We start from the raw sequence: 20,960 nt of genomic DNA, 5'->3' as shown, positions 1-20,960 counted from the left end.
GCTGTTGTGCTAAGCCACCGTGAACTCCGCTACCAGCATCGCCCTGAAACCGATCCACCAACTGCTGCTGGCTCCCAGGCTGGGAAAGAGCCCCGGGCCCCGCACAGTGGGGTCCCCCCTCCCCACCTAGACCTGCCCTGGGACACCCGATAAAAGTGAGTTATGGGCTCTGCACTGCCTTCTCCTAACCCCGGTGCCCCTGGGAGCGGGGTTTGGGAACTGCAGGCCTTGCTCCTGGTGCCCACCTTGCCCTGCTGCACCCAGCTCAGCTCTGCAGGGAACGTGGGCAGGCGGGGGCTGCAGCTGTTTCCCTGGATCTAGGGTTTCACCTCGGCTCCTCCGCTCCAGCGAGGGCTGGGTTTTGCCGGGCCGTTAGCCCTGGGATCTTGTTTCCTTTTCCAGCTGCAGGGGCAGCTCCCGTGGAGGGGAGCAGCCCCCAGCACATATGGGAGCTGGCTCAGGGGAGCAGTGTGCCCCAACCACAGGGCAGGTGCAGTGAGGCCCCTTGGTCTCACCTATACACTTGTGCTGTGCTGGCAGGGGGGTGCAGCCACTTTTGGAGTATTTTTGGAGCTGTCCTATGGCCCCCTCCCCACTTCAGGGGGAGCCCAGCCCTGCTTCCCCTCTCCCAGCTTCTGGCCACGGGGCCCTGCTCCCCTTCTTCCCTGGACATACCTCCCCCCAGGGCTCCCAGACCACCAGCAGGTGTGAAACCTGCCCGGGTTCTACAGCCTCCCTGCCCCGAGGAAGGATCCCAGCTGTCCACTAATGTGCCAGAACCAATGCATTTAGCACAGCCCTGAATGGGGCATTCACATGCCGGAGGGCAAACTGCCCAGGCAGAGGCGGGGGCTGTCCAGTCCTGGCCCCCTGAGCCACAGGAGAGCCATCCCTGGGCTGTGCCTGGGGATGGGACTGTGTCATGTCCCCTGATCTGTGAGCTCACAGGCTGGGGTCTCATCCTTGCAACCCAGCACATGGGTGCCCCCAGCACCACTCCTGGGGTCCCAGCAGCGCCCAGCTCTGTACCCCATCCACTGCTCTGGATCTGCTGCTGCCCTGCACACCCGAGCATCCCCTCCATCCTGGGGCTGGGAAGCACGGGGCTGGACTGGGGTATGGGACATGGGGCAGGGGAGGCCGCCGGGGCGTCCTGCAGCCTCACACCAACTGGAGGATGGTTTTATTGTTGAACATTCCTGGTGTTTTCTGTCAGGGCTGAACCAATTGTCCTTAATCCGCCAGGCTCTGCTGGCCAAACAAGTGTGGCTGAGCCACCGGCATCCTGTCCCCACGAACAGGCCCCTTTTGTGAGGGGGATTTAGCGTGTAGCCCAGTAAATCCCGCTGGTTTCCTGAGGCACCGTTCCCACACGCCCTCCCCCAGCTCCGGGCCCTGGCACCGGGCCCCGGGATGTGCCGCGCTGCGGGGCCGAGGTTGATTCACGCGGGACGTGGGACCTTTCCTGCTCCGCCGCCTACAGAGAGCCCTGAGTCCGGGGGTGATGCTGAGTGCTGGGGGCACCGAGCCGCTTCCTGATGCCAGCCCATTGCCGGAGATGCCTCCGCTTAACGATCCTCTGTTATCGGGAGGGAGGGTGCTCTTGGCTTTTCTCCACAAAACAAAGGCGCTGGGTTCTTATCTCCCGGCAGCATCTGACTTTTGTGGGATGTAGAACACCTCTGCCCCGCGGCCGGTTGGTTGCTGGGTGCGGCTGGGGGCTGCGAGGCGCCGGACTCCTGCCCTCTGCTCACACCGCTCCGTGAGCACTGCCGGCCCCAGGCAACGAAGGGAGGGCAGGGAAAAAGCACCACGGAGTTCCATGCGTGATGATATCCCACGCTGCTTCCCGGGCGCAGGGCTGAGGAAAGCAAGACATCCGCATTCCCGGACATCTGCCTGCAACCCCCACGGCCGCACTGCTACGCCGTACAAAAAGCCCAACGCTTGCACCCTCCCGTGGACGTACACGCATGCACGCTTGCAGTACCGCGCCCAGATCCCGGTGTACTCACACCATTGGAGCACGCGAGGCCCCCCTGCACAGAAACGCGCTCCCCCCGCACGGCGCACACCGCGCACACCCGCACGCCGCGGGCAGCCCCGGACCGCAGCGCTGCGGGGCTGTGCGGGCAGGGCGGGCCGCGAGCCCCATCTCCCGGCCGGCGGCGGCAGCTCCGTGCAGAGCGGCAGCGGAACGGTCGAGCGCTGCCCCGCTCCTGCCCGGCTCCCGGGACAAATCTGCGGGGAAAAACGGAACGAAGCCGGCGTGGGGCATCGCAGCCACCGCTGGCCCTGGGCACGGGGCTGCCAGCTCCGCGGGCAGCGAGCGGAACGCCGAGCCCGTTCCTCCAGCACCGTGCCGCAGCCCCGCGCCGCTCGGCGCTGCCCTCTGCAGCGGTCCCGTCCCCCCACGCCGTGCTGGCACCCAGTGACCGGCTCCGGGGCCCTGGCTCCCCCCCTCCCCGTGCCCCCGCATGTCCTGGGACCGACGTTCGGGGGCTGTGGGTAGGGCAGAAGGTGGCACCGTGCCCAGCGAGGGGACCCCCGCGGGACTCCGCAGCTGATGGCGCGGCCGCGGTGCCACCAGCACAAAGCGGAGCCCATCCCCACGGCCCGGGGCCTGGCGAGCCGCGCGCTCCCCGGGGAAGGGGCCCCTGCCGGCCCTGCGGGCAGGATGCTCCCCGCTCCTCTCCTCCTCTGCTTCCTTCCTCCCGGCCCGGCCAGCCCTCCCCCTGCCCGCCAGCTTTAACCCTTTCGCCCGCGCTCGCCAAGCCCGCATTCCCAGAACCCTTTGTGCTCCGCTCCGGGGCTGCGCTCCCCCCGGCCCTCAGCCCACCCCGCAGCGTTGTGTGCGTGCGGTAGAGCCCGAGGGCCGCCGGGAAGGCGAGCGGGCAGAGTCCCGCGGGGAAGGGCTCGAGCGGAGACTCCGCAGTGCGCACACAAAGGCGGCCATGGCTCTGTGCCGTGCTCTGAGCGGGAGCGCGGCGGCCGGAAGAGCGTCGGCGGGGACGGTGGCAGCTCCGCAAGCGCGGGTTGGATCGGGAATGGTGCCGTGTGGGGCACCGGGACGGGGCTCAGGGGCTCGGGCCACGCTGGGGGCGTCCACGTGCTCTGTCCCCGACACGGCCACCAGGCCCTGCCCGCGGCGCCCCCCCTTCAGCCCCCCCCCCTCCTCCCCGAGCACAACAAGGGGGAACGGGGTGGGGGCCCATCCCGGTGCGGGGCCCGTCCTGGCACGGCGTAGCCCCGGGAGGGCTGCGAGGCGCGGAGCCGCTCCGTGCCGCCACGCGGAGCCCTGCCCGCCCCCGGGGGTACTAAATAAAACCACCGCCTTTATTTTGGGAGTGTGACGGCGCGGCGCGGGGCACGTGGCTGCGGGAGGAAGGAGGGAAAGGCGCTCCCGGGGCCTCGAGTGGCAAGGGCGCGGGGCCGCGTTCCTACGGGGCACCGCGCCCCACACGGGCCGTGTCACGGCGGTGGCACGTCGACGCGGGGCCGCCGGCGGGGCACCTCCGGGCCGGCCGAGGTGGTCCCGTCGGGTCGCAGGGCGGTGCCGCCGGGCAGCGGGGCGCGGGGCGGCGCCCGACGCGGGGCCGGGCTGCGTCCCGCCGCCCTCCCGCCGTGCCCACCTGCGGTCGCCGTCGGCGGTCGGGACGCCCGGCCGTAGCGGAGCCCCGCGGCCTCGGGAAGGAAGCGTAGCGCCGAGCGGCCCCGCAGCTCCTGCCCGGCCGGGAAACAAAGGGCAGCGGCGGGGGCGGGAGGGGGGGGCAGCGCCGCACCGCGCCGAGCCCCGCGGCGGGCGGCACGCGGCCCGGGCAGCACCGCCCCGGTGTGTGCCACAGCCCCGCGCTGCCCCCGGCCGCTGCCCCCCGCCGCGCCGAGCCGAGCCGTGCAGTGCCGTGGCGCGGCGCCCGGACCCGCGCGGCTCGTGGCGGAGCCCCCGGCCTCAGCTGGAGGGAGCGACGGAACCGCCGCCACCACCGCCCGGGGGACGCCGCCGGTGTGCGGGGAGGGGCGGCCCGGGGCCGGCGGCGGGGCGGGTGGGCGCGCGGCGCGGCGGGGCCCGACGAGGACGCGGCCGCCGCTTCCCCGCGGGCGAAGCCGTGCCCGGCGGTGCGCGGGCGAGCGGCGGGGAACCGGGGAACGGAGCGGAGCGGAGCGGGCGGCGGACAATGGCCGGGGCAGCGCGCGGGGCCGGGCCGGGCTCGGTGCCCGCGGGGTCCGAACGCCTCCATTTTGTTGGCGCCCGCGGGCCCGACACCCGCCCGTAGGCCCCGCGCGGCGGCTGGGGGCGGCGGGGCCCGCAGGTGAGGCGCGGCACGAGCCGTGCCCGCGGGGCCGGGGCTGCCGCCGAGGGTGCGGGGCCCGCGGGCCGCCATGTGCGCGGGTCGGGCCGGGCCGGGCCGCGCCGCAGGTGGGAGCAGGGCCGGGCCGGGCCGCGCCGGGGGGGGGCAGCACTGAGCGGCCCGGCTCGGTGGTGGCGGTGTTGGTGGGGTGGGGGGGGAAAGGGGGGGCGCCCGCCGCGGGGTGTGTGTGGGGGAGGGGGGGGGGGAAGCTGGGGGGGGCGCGCGAGCGCGCGCTGATTGGCCGCCGCCGAACCCCAAGAGCGGGCGCGGGGGCGCGCGCGCAGGCGCGGGGGGCGCGCGCCCGGCGGGATGGCGGCGGCGTCGGGCGCGCGCATGCGGGGGAGGGAGGAGGGAGGCGGCGGAGGAGCGCTGGCGGGGCCTGGCCGGGCCGGGTCGGCGCGTCTCCCTCTCGGGCCGCAGCGGGGGCAGGCGGCGGCGAGCCGGCCGCGGCGGCCGCAGGTGAGCGCTGCCCGGCGGGCGCCGCCTCTCGCCGAGCGGGCCGCGCGAGCGGAGCCGGAGCGGAGCCGAGGAGCGGAGCGAGGCCGGGCGGAGGGGCCGCGGCCCGGGCCTAGCGGCGCGGCGGCCGCCTCCATTCCTCCCTCCCTCTCGCCCTCCCTCCCTCTCGCCCGCGCGGGGCCGCGGAGCGGAGCGGGCCCCGGGGCGCGGCTGCCATTTTGTCGCGGGCGGCCGGGCTGACCCCATTGTGCTGTCGCCCGCAGGTGGATGCCCGCCGCCCGGCATGGAGCAGGCCTGCGAAGTGAGCCGCCGCAGCTGCCTCGTCCCGTTCGGCACCTCGCTGCCGGCCGCCGAGCACAAGGGCGGTCCGTTCGGCGAGCCCCGCGGCCCCGAGCCGCCCGCCATGCAGCTGGCGGCCGCCAAGCCCGGCTTCGGGCAGGACCCGTCCTCCTGCTACATCCCGCTGCGCCGGCTGCAGGACCTGGCCTCCATGATCAGCGCCGAGTACCTCGGCGGCCCCGCCGACGGCGCTGAGGCCCTGCCCGACCCCGGCTCGCCGCCCCCCCGCGCCCCCGCGCCGCAGGAGCCGCCGGGCGGAGCCGGCCCGCAGCCCGCCGCGCTGGGCTTCCCGCTGCTGCTGCGGGACGGAGGGGACGAGGAAAAGGAGGAAGAGGAGGAGGAAGAGGAGGAGGGCAACGAGACGCCGGAGGAGGAGGAGGAGGACGACGACGACGACGACGAGGAGGAGGACGACGACGACGACGACGACGAGGAGCCCGAGCGGAGCCGCGGGGCCGGCAGCCCGGAGCCGCCGCGCCTGCAGCCGGCGGAGCTGCCCGGGTCGGACGGCGGCCCCGGGGAGAGCGCGGAGCCCTCCGGCAGCGCCGCGCTGCAGCTCGTAAGCGGCGCCGGGGCGGGGAGAGCGGGGGGACGGCCGGCCGCACCGGGCGGGGGGAGCGGCGCGGCTCCATCTTGCGGGCCCGGCCGGGCCGCGGCTGGCAGCTGACATCGCGGCGGCCTGCTGGCAGCCATCTTGCCGAGGGACAGATTTGACACCAGCGCTGCCGCCGTTGGGAGCCGCTGTGCCGGGCCGCGGCCCCGTCCGTCCGTCCGTCCGTCTGCCTTCACGTGCGCGGTGCGAACGCAGCTGTCACCGCCGGGCGGGCCGTGCCTTTATCGCACGGAGATCTCGCCGTATTCGTTTTATTATTATTTTTTTCCTAACGTAGGCATCGTTGCCGTCACTGCTGCAAAATCAGTTTGCTGGGTTTTTTTTTCCTTTTTTTTTTTTTTCTTCCACCACTCCGCTCAGCGTGTTGTCGGGCAGCTGATGGGTCAGAGGGGACCTCATCTCTTAGCGCCCGGATTGTCAGAGCTTTGTTTGGGTGTGAGGTCGTGATCTGCAGGGCTGTCCCCCCACGTTTCCCCACCACACCCGGGCACCCCCCGTTACTCTTCTTTTAATCTCTTTCTCAGTGTTGCTCGCATTCCATCAGGTTCTTTCCAGACGTGCTGAACGAGCAGAAGTGCTGCAGCTCCGAGTTCTGACAGCAGTTGGGTGCACATGACGTATACAGAGCTCATTTTTGAACACGAGTAAAACTTTGGGATGGGTTTCAGCATTCCTCAGCTGAGCTCCCGGAGTTATTTATAGGCACATACATCCGTTATGCAGCAGTTCTTAGAGATCTTCGGTGTTTTCCTCGAGTGCTTTGTTTTTAAATGCGATTTTGTTGATTTCAGCTTGTTTTGCTCCAGGTTTGAGGTATGATTCGATGTTGGGTCTGGAATGTAACCCATGTGACAGCACTGACCCTGCAGCCGTTTCACTCTCATTTCAGCGTGGCCACTGCTGCCAGACAGATGCTACTGCAGTATCTGTGGGGATGCTTTCACCCCCGTTCACTGGGGAACCTGTTGTGTTTTTGCTGCGGGAGTTGCTTTGGGGCACTGCAGGGCATGACCCCACGGTGTGTGCCTTTGGGAGCAGCGCTGTTGTGTGCAGAGCTCAGACCCGGTGCTCTGAGGCAGAGGCTGCTGTCAGGCTGAGGTCCGTGCGTAGCTTTGTTGAGTGGAGCGGGGATCTCTCAGACATGTGCTCAGTGATGCGGTTGTGGGAGGGTCTCACGTTGTAAACAGACTCGAGCAGAGGTACTTCCACAACGCTTTGCTTCTACTATCGGTGGCTTTGCTGTGTGCACTGCGGCGCTGCAGCCTGAATGGTGAGAATGCTTCGTGATGGACCCCGTTATTTGGGCCTGGAATGAAGGGCTGACTTTCAGTCAAGCTGCCGTCCTGCATGCCCTGGTGTGCCATTAACCTCACAGAACTGTTAAAAACTTTTTTGTTGTTGTTGGCATCTTGAGATCCTTCCTCTTCATCTTCCCTCTGGTAAGAGCAGGTTGAGAGCAGGTTGTCAGAGATGTCATTCATTTGAGCCCTGCTGTTTGTGGGGTGGGAGAGCTTTTTGCCTGTGCCAGGTTACCACTGAGACAGAGTTCACATTTTTTATTTTGAATGTGATACCGTCGCTATAGGGATAGCCAGGCTTGCCCTCAGATGCTCTGTTCATTCAGGCATTTAATTCCTGTCCCCTTTGGTTTGGGTGACTCGAGCCATCTTTCTGTGAGAGCCTCCTACAACGTACCAGAACCACCCAAACAAACCTATCAACGAAACAAAACCCAGGAGCTCTACACCGCTATTTTTAGGGCAGCCTGTCGTAGCGGGGCCGCTCCGATAACCCCATTTACCCACGCTCTCCTTCGCTTTGCAGCAGGTCTTGGTCAGAACCGCTGTTCCCAAACGCACAGCCCCTTCAGCTTTGCCAGCAGGACAGCATGCAAACACAGCCTGTCGGACTGCTGCAAGCTTTCAGGATTCGCGGGGTCGTTGGGAACTCTGAAAAGGCCGATTTCCCAAGTGCCAAGGGTGCTTCCCGCAGACGGGACGGCACTTGGCTCGGTCTTTGTGGGTCGCATCCCGGGTGGGCAGGCGGGCATTGTGTTGCAGGGGGCTGTTAATAGCGCTTGGCACGCCCGGCCCGGGTAGCATTCAGGTGTTAAGAGGGATGCGCATATTCCGAAGTTATCTTAACAGCCGCCTTAATCTTGGTTAAGGTTTGCTGAAACTCAAAGCCAAGCGCCGGGTTTTGGGACAAATGACAGCAGCCGTTGTTGGGCCATTGTTCCTGCTCCCGAAGTGACAATGGGGCGACTGGGGGGCAGCTGATGGCTCCTCCGTGGTGCTGTTGGATCGTGGCCATTTGCACTGCAATGGATGGACGCTTTGTACATTTTTCGGTTATCAGCTTGACGCGAGCCTGTCTTCAGCAGTTTCCTGGCCTTGCAGGTTGTCCCGCGGTGGTGTTTTGCAGTCGGGTGGGTGCTGGGGCCCAAGGCTGTCCCTGGGCTGTGCCCTGCTGCCAGAGCTCCAGTGCTGCGGTGTCGGAGAGGTGGGTTTGCTCCTGCTGTAATTCTCACGTTGAAGTTTTGCTTTTTTACAAACGTAAGTGTTGTACCTAATTACCTTTTGCTTTGCCAGCTCGTTGCTTTTTAATTGCTGCCCACAAAGTATGTTGGATCTGCTTAGTTCGTGGTATAAAGCGCTTGAAACTGAGGTATTGCTCGTGTGCTGCGCAGTGTGCAGCCTTGTGTGTGCTTTCGTGTGCAGGAGCCCATGCACATGGGGCTGCGGGGGTTTGGTTCACCAGAACCATACGGTGCGTAGCATGCTCAGGGTGCTTAAAAAACGAAGGGCCAGAGAAGTGATCTCTTTAAGCCTGGGGATTAATCCCTAATGTGCTGAAGAGTTCTATTGCATTCTGTAGCCACGGAGTTGTGCTCCTGTTACAAAGTGTCTGTCCTGCTGTGTGTGGGTTACTGTGGCTCTCCGTTTATTGGCAGGCTAGAGCTAAAGGAACCCTTGCCTTTCTGCGAACGATTCTGAAGGCGCTGTCCTGTGCCTGTGCTCTTTCCCAGAACCCTCACTGCTGAGGCTCGTGCTGCTGGCGTGATGTTGTTTCCTAGAAGTGCAGAGCTGGACCTCACGAGGCTGTGAAGCCTGCTGGGCCCCTGGCTTTGGAGTGACTCCTGTCGTTTAGAAGTGCCTCCGTGCTTTGTGCAGAGCTAAACTTATTCGCAAAGGGATTCAACCATGGTGGGCATCCAGAAGAACATGGAGGTTTCCATGGTTTGGGCACTGTCTTAGGCTCCGTCGCAGGTTAACCGTACATTTTGAGTTCCTGAATGCCTTTGGCTGTCGGGCTGTGATAGCACAGCGTGCCCCATTTGTGGTGTGCTGATGGCTGCTGTGCTGCAGGGCCAGGTGACAGCCGTGTGCGTCTCTGTGGGCTGAGCGCTGGCTCCTGGGAGCATTTATCCCAGCATTTGGCAGCGGTGGCTCTTTTTGTTTCGCTTGTATTTGTTCTCTAATCGACTACTTCTGATTAGGTTCTGTTTGTTCATGTGATGTTACCAAAAATAACGTGGTTTCTTGGTAAGCAGCGCGGTGTGGAATGTGTGTGATCGATGCCTTTGCTGTCCTTAGGGGGCCATGCGGGTCTCTGCAAACAGCAAGACCTGGAGTGTGTTTTGGACAGTCTCAAAGGTGTGGTTTTGTGGAATAAAATGTCAAAAACCTCTGTCACTTCTATTTTCAAAATTTAAATGAAAAGTTCAAGCTTGGGTAAAAGAGGCTTCATTCAAACCATGTCCTGGCTAATATGCTTTCCACAGTCATAAATAATTAGTCATCCCTTGGTCAAGCCTTTAGTGTAGGGCTGTTGCCAGAGGAGCACAGACTTCACTCAGCATTTTGGTTCTGGTCTGTACAAGATGTGGTGAACCTGGTGCATCCTGCTGCTGCGGGAGGGGAGCAGCCATTGGCACACGATGGGCTTTGAGAGTCCCTGTGCCCCTCCGCTTTGTGTTTGCTCGCTGGTGACTTCTGAGGTGAGGGGCAGCTCCCAGACCTTGGGGCTTTTGTAACATTTTGTGTTGTTGAGAGAATGATGGTGTTACGGTTTCCTCCAAAGCCTTGCTGAAACTTGTGGCAGTGGCTCAGTGTGATGTTGTTACAGCAGTTCCTGACCCCAGGGCAAAATGCTTCTGTTGTGCTCGCCGTTTGTTCCTTGTCTCCTGCAAGTGGAGCAGCTTCTTTAGACCTCAGTGCTTCCTGGTCCAGGAGTGGAGTTGAGCAGAGGCACATGGAAAAGTTTCGTTTTCAAAATGTCCTCACATTAACTGAACAAATCTGTATCTCACCCAAGAGCTGTCAGCTCTGAAGGTGGGTGATAAGCTACTTAAGTCTCAGGAAAAGAAGTGATATTTTTTTGAATTATTGTTTTGATTGTGTATGTTAAAATACATTATTAACTCAAAAATCAGTATTAAGGGCAGTGATTAACTCTCGTTGTTGTTGCTTAGAACATAAATCAGCTTTTCCTGCCTGTGATTGACAACTTCTTGTGTACAGCCATTGGGAATGGCACAGGGACCAGAAGCACCTGAAGGAAGAAACTCAAACTCCTGGCAAGGGCTGGGCATGTCCGTCAAGAATCTGTGAAGACATCACATTGATGTCACTTCTGATACCAGGAAAAGGTGAAGGTGACAGATGTTTTGTTCTGTCTGCACAGAGCCATCTGTGCTGCACAGCGCAGTCCTTGCCCAGTAAAATGGGGTTAAGTCCTTTATGGTGGTTAAGGCATTGCCAGGATTTCCACGTTAATGGGTAGAAAAGGTCTGTGAGAGAATCTGCTTTGAATTAGAACAGCAGTTTTCAACCTCTGGTGATTTGTGGACCTCTAAACACTTCCCAGGTGCAGACTCTTGTATAGAGAATTTAGACCTATCAACAATAGCATTGCTTTCTTTTGTGTAATTCTGTGGCTTTGGAGCATTTTTCCATGGAGGTGAGCGTGCAGAGCGTGGAACGGCAGAACACACTGCAGGCACTGGATTTGGTGTGCCACCATCCTGCATTTGGTGTGCAGCAAAACATGAAAGGCACCACAGGGCTGGCAGCAGGCTGCAATGCTGGGTGAAGGCACAGTGTGCTTGCATGGAACGTTTACTGGAAGTTAAAATGTACCTTCTGTGTTGCTACACTGCTTGTGAGAAGGCCACTCTGGGGTTGGAAGCATCACGTGGAGTTGGTGCAGGCGCAGGGGTTATAGGGCTCCTTGGTGTGGTGTGCGGCAGCACTGAGGGTGGGGATGTGCATCCCATCCTGCTGGTTCTGCCCTGTCTGGGAGTGCAGTTGTGGTTCAGCTGGTCCTTGGGTGCTCCTGGCCATCCGCTGCCCAGCGGAGCGTGAGATGCTGCTGCATTGCTATCTCTCTTCTCTTTGTTTTTATCAAATTAGAAAACTGTTTCAGTGCAGCTGCTCACGGCGGCTTCTGCAGCAGTGATTGAGTGTTCCGCAGAGATAAGGCTGGACTTGGTGCACAGCAATCTCTTCTGTGTCCAGAAGCGTTGATGAATCCAGGAGTGTGCTTTGCCTCTCTTGAGGGATGGGAAAGCACTCATTCGGGCTGACGTGTTGACTTTGTGCAGTTACCATTGAGATTGCATCGAGCTTTACTTTGTGCTTCTTTCAGAAGAACAGCAAAAATAACGAGGTGAAAAGTCCTTGTGTGCCATTTTGCCCTTGTGTGCCAGCACTTGGTGGAGAGCTGCCCTGGTCAGGAAGCCATCATGCACATCTCTAGCACAGCCTGAGCTGCAGCTTTTTACTAATTTGACCACAGCTTCTTTGAGGCCCAGCTACAAACAAGTGGCAGGACTGGTGGCCCTATACATCCATCCATCTGCCAGCCCCCACAGTGCTGCATTGCAGCCGTGGCACTGCTTGGATGTGCATGGGGTGGCACTTCAGGGAGTGCTCCCAGTGCTGAGCCCACCTGGGGAAGGCGGCCTGCCTCCCACTGCTGCCCCTGTCCAACCCTGGTGTGAGCAGGTGGGGTGCTCGTCTGAGGAAGCAGCCTGGTTGTTGCTTAGCAAGGCTTTGTTTGCATTAATTCTTGACAGGGAGCTTGTTCTGTGGGTTACGTATGCTGTAAGATGGTCCTGAGTGCTCCTTGAGACTGCACATGGACACTGCTCAGGTCTTCAGGAAGGAAAAAGCACAGCAGTTTTATTGGTAATAAAATAGCAGAATAGTTGCTGTTAACTTTCAAGTGCTTATGGAGGCACCGCGCTGGGGACTTAATTTTCACTTTTAAATATGCAGAACTTGTTTTTTGTGCATGCAAAACCCAAAGCGTTGAGCTGGAGAGAGCAACCCAACACAGTGTTACCCAGAGAATGATGTGGGTGTTTTCAGGAAGAAATGGAGAATTTTGTTTTGGAATAGAAAGTGTATCACTGAGTTACCCTCCCACTGTTGGTGGAAAGACAGAAACCTTCCTGTTACCTGATGCAAGAAGGGCGTGGAGCAGGATGGTTATCTCCTTTTAATTGTTCCTTCACTTGCCCTGGTGCTGGTCTGTTTGGTTTTCCCAAACACCTGTTCAGGCTGCTTACTATTTTGGATAATGTGATGACTGCCCACGGATTTCTGATTAGCAGCAGTGAAATAATCGGATGCTTCTTAGCTTGTTGGCTGTGCTCAGTATGAGGGTGAGTGCATACAGAGCAGGATTCCCAATGGTAGGGTTAAGAAGCTTCTCAAATGCAAGCTTGCAGGACCTGATTGAAGAGTGAACGTTCCTCAGGATGTAGCTCAAAGTGCTAGTAACAAGAGGTAATTAAGTATAAGTCTATTTTACTGCTCATGTTCAAAACCTGAACATGAGCAGTAAAAATGAGTTAGTAGGGAAATCTCAGCAAAAGCAACTGAAATCTTAAGAACTTCTTGTGAGTGTTGTGTTTATCATCTTTTTGTTGTTGTTGTTTGGAAAAATGCTTCTGAGGAGTTCCATGAGGATGCCTGCTGGCTTTGGGGAGGTTATGGTCTTGTCTCAGTGGTGTCAGTGCACTGTGATTAACAATGTGGGATCTCACCCCCCTTCTCAAAATTCAAAGAAATCAAAATTTCTGCAGAAAAGGAAACTTGCAAGCTGCATTCAGTGTTCATTGCTTCTAAAGAAGCCCCTGGGAGGATTAAATTTAGAAACAAAAGTGTGAATGGTTCCACGTACACTGTATCCCAAACTGCTTGGTTTGCTGAGTTTCAAATAGACATTCACTCCTTGCAGCGTGCACGTGCTGTTCTCTGGTACTGCATCTTTCTGGTTACAGCCAAAGTCACAGTGAATATTTTTGTGCAATTTGAATATGGCTTTCATTTCATGGGTTTTGAAATGTTTCTGAAAGCGATCACTGCATTTATCAGATGCCTTGCTTGTAAATAGTTTGATAGAATAAAGGAACATAGAAATACGGTTGAAAACCAGGCATATCTGATGACCTGGTTTCATTTCGGTTGTTCACTAGTTAGTTCATGGATTGCAAGAAAATATTTGTTGACAGTGTCTTTGTGAGGCTTAGTGAGGTTCTGGTAATGCCTGCAGTTCCTCCAGTTCTTGAAACAATTAGTGTGGATTAATGAATCTGGCTTTAAAGGAAACTTAGTTTATTGTTGGAAATGCGCGCGGATAAGCAAGCAACCGTGGGCATTGCCAGGCAAGTTCATCCTCTGACAGTGCTCTGGAATCCTCTGTGTCTGTGGATTTTTCTTCCTTGGGTGTTGGGATAAGTCTGTTCCCTTTCCCACCTGCTTCCTCCTCCCTTCTGCCTCATGTCTTGCTGCTGTTTGTTTCTGGTTACTGCGATGCCAAAGTCCCAAAGCTTCACATCGCACTGCTGTTCTGTTCAGTTCCTAAGCAAACATTGTCACCCTTAAGAAGGCAGTGAAACAGATGCTGTTACCTGGTTGTCTTTCCGTTTGAGGCTCCTGAACTTGAAACAGTTGCTGCAGGATTTATGAAATATCAGTGTAATGCGACCAACTCTCTTCATTTTAACCTTTTACAGTATTGCTTTCATGCATAGCAGCCTTTCCATTTATAGGCTGTGCAGTCTGGGCCAGGGTGTGTAAAAGCTAGCCAGAGGACATGTATCAAGATGCACACAGAGAACAGAAGTTCTCCTTCTGTCACCATCTCTGCAGTATGTTCTACTAGTGAACACTGAATTAGCAAATATTGAACACTTGTTTGTGATCACGTCCTACATAAGGTCACTGTGTTGTGGATGTGGATGTAGGTCAGGCTGCTGGAGGCCAGGCCAGGCCCTGGGTGCTGAGGTCGGACCCCAGGGATCCTCCTGCTGTGGGAGGACAAAGCTCATCCATCGTCCTGGTGCCCTGGGCTGTTTGTGGCCCTCCAGCAGGCCTCTGATTTCCATCTTTGCGTCATCACTTGCCGTGAAGTGAAGTGCCAGCATGCTTACTGTGGTGATTTCACCATACAGGTGTTGTGGTTTGCGTGTTGTTGTTGTGTTGTTAGGTTGGTTTTTTTGTCTTTACAACGCTCAGCCTTCCCGTGCAGGGCTGGCCCTCCCTCTGGGCGTTCTCCAGCACAGCTCTACCTGCACGGCTGCACTTTGACCTCTTTTTGCTTCATTCCAAATACTGCTTAAGCTTTAAAGCAGATATAATTTAATATTTGTTCCAGGTTTTTTTTGGTTTTGATTTCACAAAAGCTTATTTAAAAGAAGAATCTTTTCTAATGTCAATTTTAATTTTTTTTTTTTTACTTCATCACAAGCACTCATTAATTTCCGTTCTTAATCTTGCTTCATCGTTGTTCTTCATCTTCTTCTCTTTTCACGCAACATATTCACAAGCAAAGATCCTTTCCCAAATCCCATCTTCTCCTGTCTGCATTCATTCATTTCTTGGTGCACAAGTGCTGGAGCTGAGTGAAGTAATGAAGTTGGAGTGGATCCCATCAGGATGGGAGGCTGGAGGGAAGAGAAGGACTCTGGTAGAAGTCTTATTTTTAAACTATGTAAGAAGCAGACATTGCATAGGAGTTCTGTGTCCCGGGTTTGTCCTGTTAGTGTTTCTTTGCTGGGATGATGAGCTTCAGATTCAGCAACACCAGAGGAGTACCTGGTTAGAATCGGGTGAACTCGCTGCCATTCTTTTCCTTGTGTTTGGGAAAATACTCCTGATCAGTGAGCCTTAAGGAAGAAAATCAGGGTGGGAGACAGGAGACTGACTCACCAAAGCTTCAGAAAGGGGCTGCTTCAGCAAGGAGAGGCTCAGAGAGAGCCCTGGGTGTTGCTTCCAGCGTTGCCATGCGCTCCAGCTCAGGTCAGGGTTTCACTACTACCTGGCAGCTGCTCCTGTGATGAGATCTGCTCACAGATACCCCAGGCTGCTGCTGCAGGACCTTCGGCAGGCGTTTGCTGTGCTTCAAGGAAATCGAGGAAATGCACAGTCTTGGCCTGCCTGCTGTTAGTGTCATTGTTTGTACTGTATTGTTTAATTATTGTGGCTGGATGTGCCTCCTCCTTGTGTATTCTTCTCTGGCTTTTGTCTTGTATACTCTCACCTGTACCAGGTCAGGCAGCATCTGTTTTTGCTGTGGGTCTGGGCTTCTTTCTTTTCAACATCTTCCTTGTGTAGCCTGTCCTGCTGCCCCAGCCTTTCCAATAGCATATTCTGTCAGTTGCCTTATTGAATAAATAACGTGCTTGTAGTTAAGAAATAAGCTGTAGAAAGGTTCTTCTGGCCTTGGTTTTCTATGATGGCTTTCTAAAGGAGGTCTGAATTACCAGTGTGCAGGGCCGTGCTGGGTTCAGCCCTGTCAGGCTGAGCTGTTGGGGTGCATAGCACAGAAAATCTTGCCTTGTAGGTTGAGCATGCAGTTGGGTGTCCTGCATTTTGCTGGGATGGCAGCTTCCCAGTCCCACTGCTGGGACACACAGTGCCTGTGGCTGTGCCATGCTGGAGGTGGCAGCACAGTCAAGCTGCTCCAGGGATGGCGAGTGCTGCAGGAGGGTGCAGCCTGTAGTGTGTGTGTGCCTGTGCTTTGCACTGCTTTTTTCAGCAAGATTAATGGGTTGAACAGCAGCGTGAGGTGACAGAGCTGAGAGCGGGCATAGGATAAGCTTTGTTTTTGTTGCTATTAAATGATGTGGTTATTTTAAAGGGAGGAAGATTGCTGAAAGACAGTCGAGGACTTAGAATGCGTCATGATATGAGAGCTGACGCTCAGCTTCACTCAGCAAGTTACCAGGGCTGATGTGTTTTTTGCATAATACAAATTCTGGAGATGGCTCTCAAGGCAGATGTCTTCGTGTTGTCCTGTGATGCACCTCAGTCAGTGTTGCTTTTCAGTAGTCGGTGCTTTTCTTGAGGGTCTAGTACTGGTGGAGAGGGTTTGTTTAAAGAACACCCGCAATATATGTTCTTGTTCTCTCCAAAAATAACACGAAACGGTCTGAAATACTGCATATAATCTAAAGTTTAGACTGTAGCTTGTCTCATCTGAACAGCAAATTAATGCCAAACAGCTGATAACGGAGCAGACAGCGCTCACTCCCTTTGGGAGAACGTCTGAGAACACAGACCGTAAGGGTGAGTGCAGATGATGCAGGTCACTGTGCTGTCCTTCCTCGCTCTCTCACCTCCCTCTCACCTCCTTCTGCAGTGCATCTCCACTGGAGTTACAGCACGGCTCCGGCCCTCAATGCAGCCACTCACTGCTTTTGTTCTTTAAACACGTGAACATTTTAATGCCCTGTGGATAAACGTTAATAATTCTGAGCACACATAAGGGCTGCGTCTGAAGTTGAGTACTTTGGTTATGAGTTCAGAAAATGTGGGGCTTTCTCTAGTTCATGGGAAAGTCATCGTTGCTGCAGGGCTGAAGTTCTGGACACTGGAATTTATTACCAGTTTAATCTTAGTGTAATTGTATTTAGAGGGAAATTTGTTGTTTCCTTCTGAAACAACTGCTTTGAGGGTTGCAGTTATCCATGGCACAGCAGTCTAAAGGAGAAGACTTATACCTGGAAATGATAACTACTACTTTTAGAGAGGGGAGGAGCAGTGTAAGAATTCAGCCTGCATCCTCTTGATGCTTTCTGTAGCTGCCAGGGAAGGGACAAGGCAGGCATGAGAATGGCTGCGGATAGACTGACGCTGAAAAGCCTGCTGAATGCTTGGGAAGAGAGTTAAGTGCTGAAGCATTGTCTTTGAATAGCTTCTTGAAAGCCAAGTTTTCCTTAGGCGGCTGTGTTTGGTATGGGAGGGTGACAAAGCGTTGATTTAAATGCAGACTTGCCTCCAGGCGGGGGCTGGGGGTGTCGCTCAGGTGAATCAGTGTGAATGACTTGGCAAATCCTCACATAGCTGTGCTGCTGGCCCAGCTGACTGCACCAGGATTACAGTTTTGGGATGCAGGTGCCTTGTGTACGCTCTGCAGCACGTTGGAGTTTTGTTTTGTTACAGTATTTATGCACACCTTGAAACCTGGCCTTGAGAAATGCATAAAATATCTGGGGTGAACGTCACCTTTACAGGAAGAGCATGTGCACTGATAAGGAGAAAAAGTGGGTTTGCATCTGAAAAAACATCAATGTCTGAAGTGCCATCAGGTCTGCGCCTCTGCCTCCTGTGCTCAGCAGCCCCCACCCTGTGCCTGTTCCCATTGCCCTCCCGAGCTCTTGCTCAGAAATAAGTTATTGCATGGCTTTTGATGGCTGAGTGAGAGGAATTTCAGCAATGGCATCTACAGGGTAATTACCTGCTTCATTTCATGTAACAGAGAACTGTATCCTTTTGTAGTCTCTATAACCACGTGGAGAGATCCCATAAAACTTGACCTGCGGTGGGATATACCGTTTATTGGAGAGATCTGTTGTGGTTTAGTCATTAGGATGTTGAACTGTGAATTGCAGGAGATGTGCCTTGAAGAGTGGCGAGCATAATGAAAATGTGAAGTGAGAAGAAGGTGCATATTTGTGCCATGACAGCTCTAATGGGGAGCACATTGCTGATGCTTGCTGGCAAAAATACCTGCAGCACTGCTCAGAGCTCTTATAGCACCGAAAGCACCCGGGACAGGTCATCAGCAAGTGCTGGCAAACAGGAGGGTGCCCCACAGCAGATATATGGGAACCTCCAGCGCTCCGTCCTGGCTTAGTTCATCAATGCAGGCGGGGTCCAGGATCCCCATCGCAGCCCCAGTACTGCTGGTGCCATGGTGTGCAACCAGAAGGTTGGGAAGCAGAGGGATCTGCTCTCTGCTTAGTGATGGTGAGGCAGGAATGGCAGTAAGCAGTGTTACTGCTGTGTTGTTGCTGGGTTGCTGTGTTCTCCTGATTGCTGCAATGCCCTCAGAATTAGAGTGCTTTTGGGTGTCTGCACAGAGCAGCTCCTTGCAGGAAACAGATGGGTCTGTGTGTTTCGCGGGGGGGTGATGGCACTTTTGCTGCTCTTGGGGCAGAGCAATGGCAGTTCTGGTCACATAAACCCAACATCAGAATAAAAGCTTTTTTTTCCTTTTTCTCTGTACTTACATGAGATTTCAAATATTTTATGAGAAAGGTTTTTTTCCTGAGCATATGTAAGAAGTGAGACAATCATTAGCATTGTACATACCTACTCTTTTATCTGCTCTTCTCATCACCTCGTTCCAGTCAGGAATAGTTCATTGTCTTTCATTACTTTTTCTGTACATCACAACCTCTGAAATGAAGCAGTTGGTGTTAGTGAAGTCATCGGAGCTGGTTGTGACTCAAGGTATTGCCCTGCTCTGACAAATGGATGAACTCTGAGTGCAGTCATTTACCAGCTTACATTCCTCAGTGGAAGGGGGGGGGGGGAGGGAAACGCCAAGAAAACCCAACCCAATAAAATCAAACCCTAGTTTATTGTTTTGTTCTCTCAGAAGGATCAGAAGAATGATGGTATTCTTTGAAGGTGTAGGAGCCAGTAAGTAAAATCAGGACTTGCTTTTTCATGTAAATATCTCTGGTGGCCAGATGTAATCTGCATACAGGGAAGGGGGAGGCAAGGCTCTTTAGAAGCATCTGGAGCTTTAGTGATTTCTTGTGTTCTGATTTTTCCCCAAAGATCCGAGCCAAGAAGAAACCTACTCCAGTGAAGTATGAAGTTGGGGATCTTGTTTGGGCCAAGTTCAACAGACGCCCGTGGTGGCCATGCACAATTTGTCATGACCCAGTGCTGGACTGTCACTCAAAAATGAAAGGTACTGTATCTACTCAGACTGCAAAGTAGAGGAGTTACATAGTTCTTTATTAATGAAAAAAAAAAGGAAGACCTTGATCTGTGAAGCAGAACTACACCAGGGAGGTGACAGGAGAATGGGGTTAAAGCTGAGGAAGTGGCACAGGCAGCTGTTGAATGTGTAGGCTTTGGTTTCCATGGCGTAAGAGGTGATGAATATCCAGAATGAGTGCCGGGCAGTGCAGGAGGAAGAACAGCTTCTTGACAAAGATATGGAGAAAAAGGTGGATCAGAGAGGTGAGGGCAGAGTAGTGCAGTATGAAAAGGGCGGGCACGTGGAACTGGGTGGGCTACAGTGGGGTGTACTTGAGTGAAACTTAGGAACAGGAGAGATACTGCATGGTCTCATAGTGATAGGGCAAGAGAGAATGGCTAAAACTGAAAGGGGTGATTTAGGTGAGACGTTAAGTAAAAATTCTTTACTCAGGTTGGTGTGGCACTGGAAGTACTGCCCAGACCTGTGGGTTCCCCATCCCAGGGGGTGTTCAGGATGAGCATCAGGATGAGCGGGATGGGGTCCTGTGCAGCCTGATCTGGTGGGGGGCAGACAGCCCACAGCAAGGGTTGGGATAAATGGGTTTCAAGGTCTCTTCCAACCCAAGCCATTCTGTGACTTGGGGAGTTAGCCAGGCTGAGGATAGGGAGGCAGGAGGGGCTGTGAAGTGGAGCTGGGGTGAAACAGCTGCTGAATGCCTTAAAGTGTTACATGGATGTGTGAGAGGAAGTGATTTTTTCGGCCTTGCTTGGCACTGGGAAGGAGGGGGCTGTTTATGGGGTTATATCAGAAAAACCTTGTGATGGAGCCACATGTGTGAAAGCTTAGGGCATAGTGTGTTAGTGAGACTAAGAGCCAGCTGAGTGTGAGGGAAAGGGATGGAAGGAAATAAGACAGAGCTGTACGTGTGTGAGCACAGGGGAGAAGAGGGTAGAGCCCAGAAAGGATGGGAGTCACACAACGTGAGGATGGAGAAGCATAGATATGTGATGAAGAGAACAGAGAAGTAATTGTTTGGAAATTGCTCTTTATTTGAAAGCTCTCACACTGTTTTTAGGATCATATTGGCTACCATGGGGAGACTGCCACAAATTGAAAGGCTTATTTATTTCTTCTGATTTTCCCTTTCTGGTTTGTTTTGTACTGTGAGTAATGGGAAATCCCTAGAGAATGGTGTCTTCTGCATCTGACAGCTCCCCAGCCCTTGCCAACATAAGAACCAAGTGCTGGGAATGAATAGACTTTTTTACTGACCACAGACTCAGAACTGTTTGCTGTTTCTCTAGAGGCATGAAGTAGCTTTTCCTGTATTGTGCTCACGTCAACTGCAGGTTTGGTTGCTGTAGTCTTTCTTACTGGTTTTCCAGTTTCTTCTTCATCTTCTGGGAAGCATTGATCCTGTTCTAGATAATACTGAGTGTGCAGGTGTAAATAGTCCCTTTTGAGCTCTCAAATTCCCATTACGGATGTTGCCTGAATCCACTTATGTTGTCCTGTGTCCTACCACCCATGATGAAATTATGGACAGGATTTAATACATACATCTGTCCAGCAATCCCCTCAGCCTGTGTGCAGTAATTTCTAATAAAGGAATTCTGCAGGGAGGGAACATGCTATTAACAAATTCCAGCACAGTCTACTCTCCAGCTATGTAATAGAATCTCCCGTTGTGTTTTATCCATGTTGAGATGAAGATAGCTCTGAAGAAAAATTTCCAGTTGTCATTCTAATCTATTCATCTCACCTCCCTGAGTGGTGAATGGCAGAACAGGTGGATCTAAACTCAGGTGCTTTTGGGAGCAGGGAGCTGTGGGGTTCTGCACACACTGTAGGAAGCATGGTCCTTCTGCCTTAGTTCTCTCTTGTTGTCATGGGAACAAGCCCTTCAAAATAAGGCAGGTTGCTTCAAACTCATCACTTGTGCAAAAAGCTCCTCTCTTCCTAGTCTGAGG

General features: G+C 55.3%; 1 protein-coding gene across 2 annotated transcripts in view; it reads left to right on the top strand.

Moving 5' to 3' along the window:
- Window positions 1–4,709: 4,709 nt before the first annotated feature.
- NSD1 (nuclear receptor binding SET domain protein 1) overlaps window positions 4,710–20,960 on the top strand; it is a 53,940-nt gene continuing 37,689 nt past the window's right edge. The window contains exons 1-3 of one of the 2 annotated variants that reach the window (XM_031598149.2): window positions 4,710–4,808; window positions 5,069–5,703; window positions 18,840–18,975. In XM_031598149.2, the coding sequence (XP_031454009.2) occupies window positions 5,089–5,703; window positions 18,840–18,975 (751 nt within the window). In that variant the 5' untranslated portion in view covers window positions 4,710–4,808; window positions 5,069–5,088. Of the gene's footprint in view, window positions 4,809–4,981; window positions 5,704–18,839; window positions 18,976–20,960 lie in introns of those variants that run through there. The other variant, XM_031598150.2, reaches the window with a different exon arrangement.

Source organism: Phasianus colchicus, chromosome 15, assembly GCF_987193195.1.
Source record: "Phasianus colchicus chromosome 15, bPhaCol1.hap1.1, whole genome shotgun sequence".
Taxonomy (NCBI): domain Eukaryota; kingdom Metazoa; phylum Chordata; class Aves; order Galliformes; family Phasianidae; genus Phasianus; species Phasianus colchicus.
The sequence above is the reverse complement of the archived record's forward strand: the minus strand, read 5'-3'. Positions and strand labels throughout refer to the sequence as shown.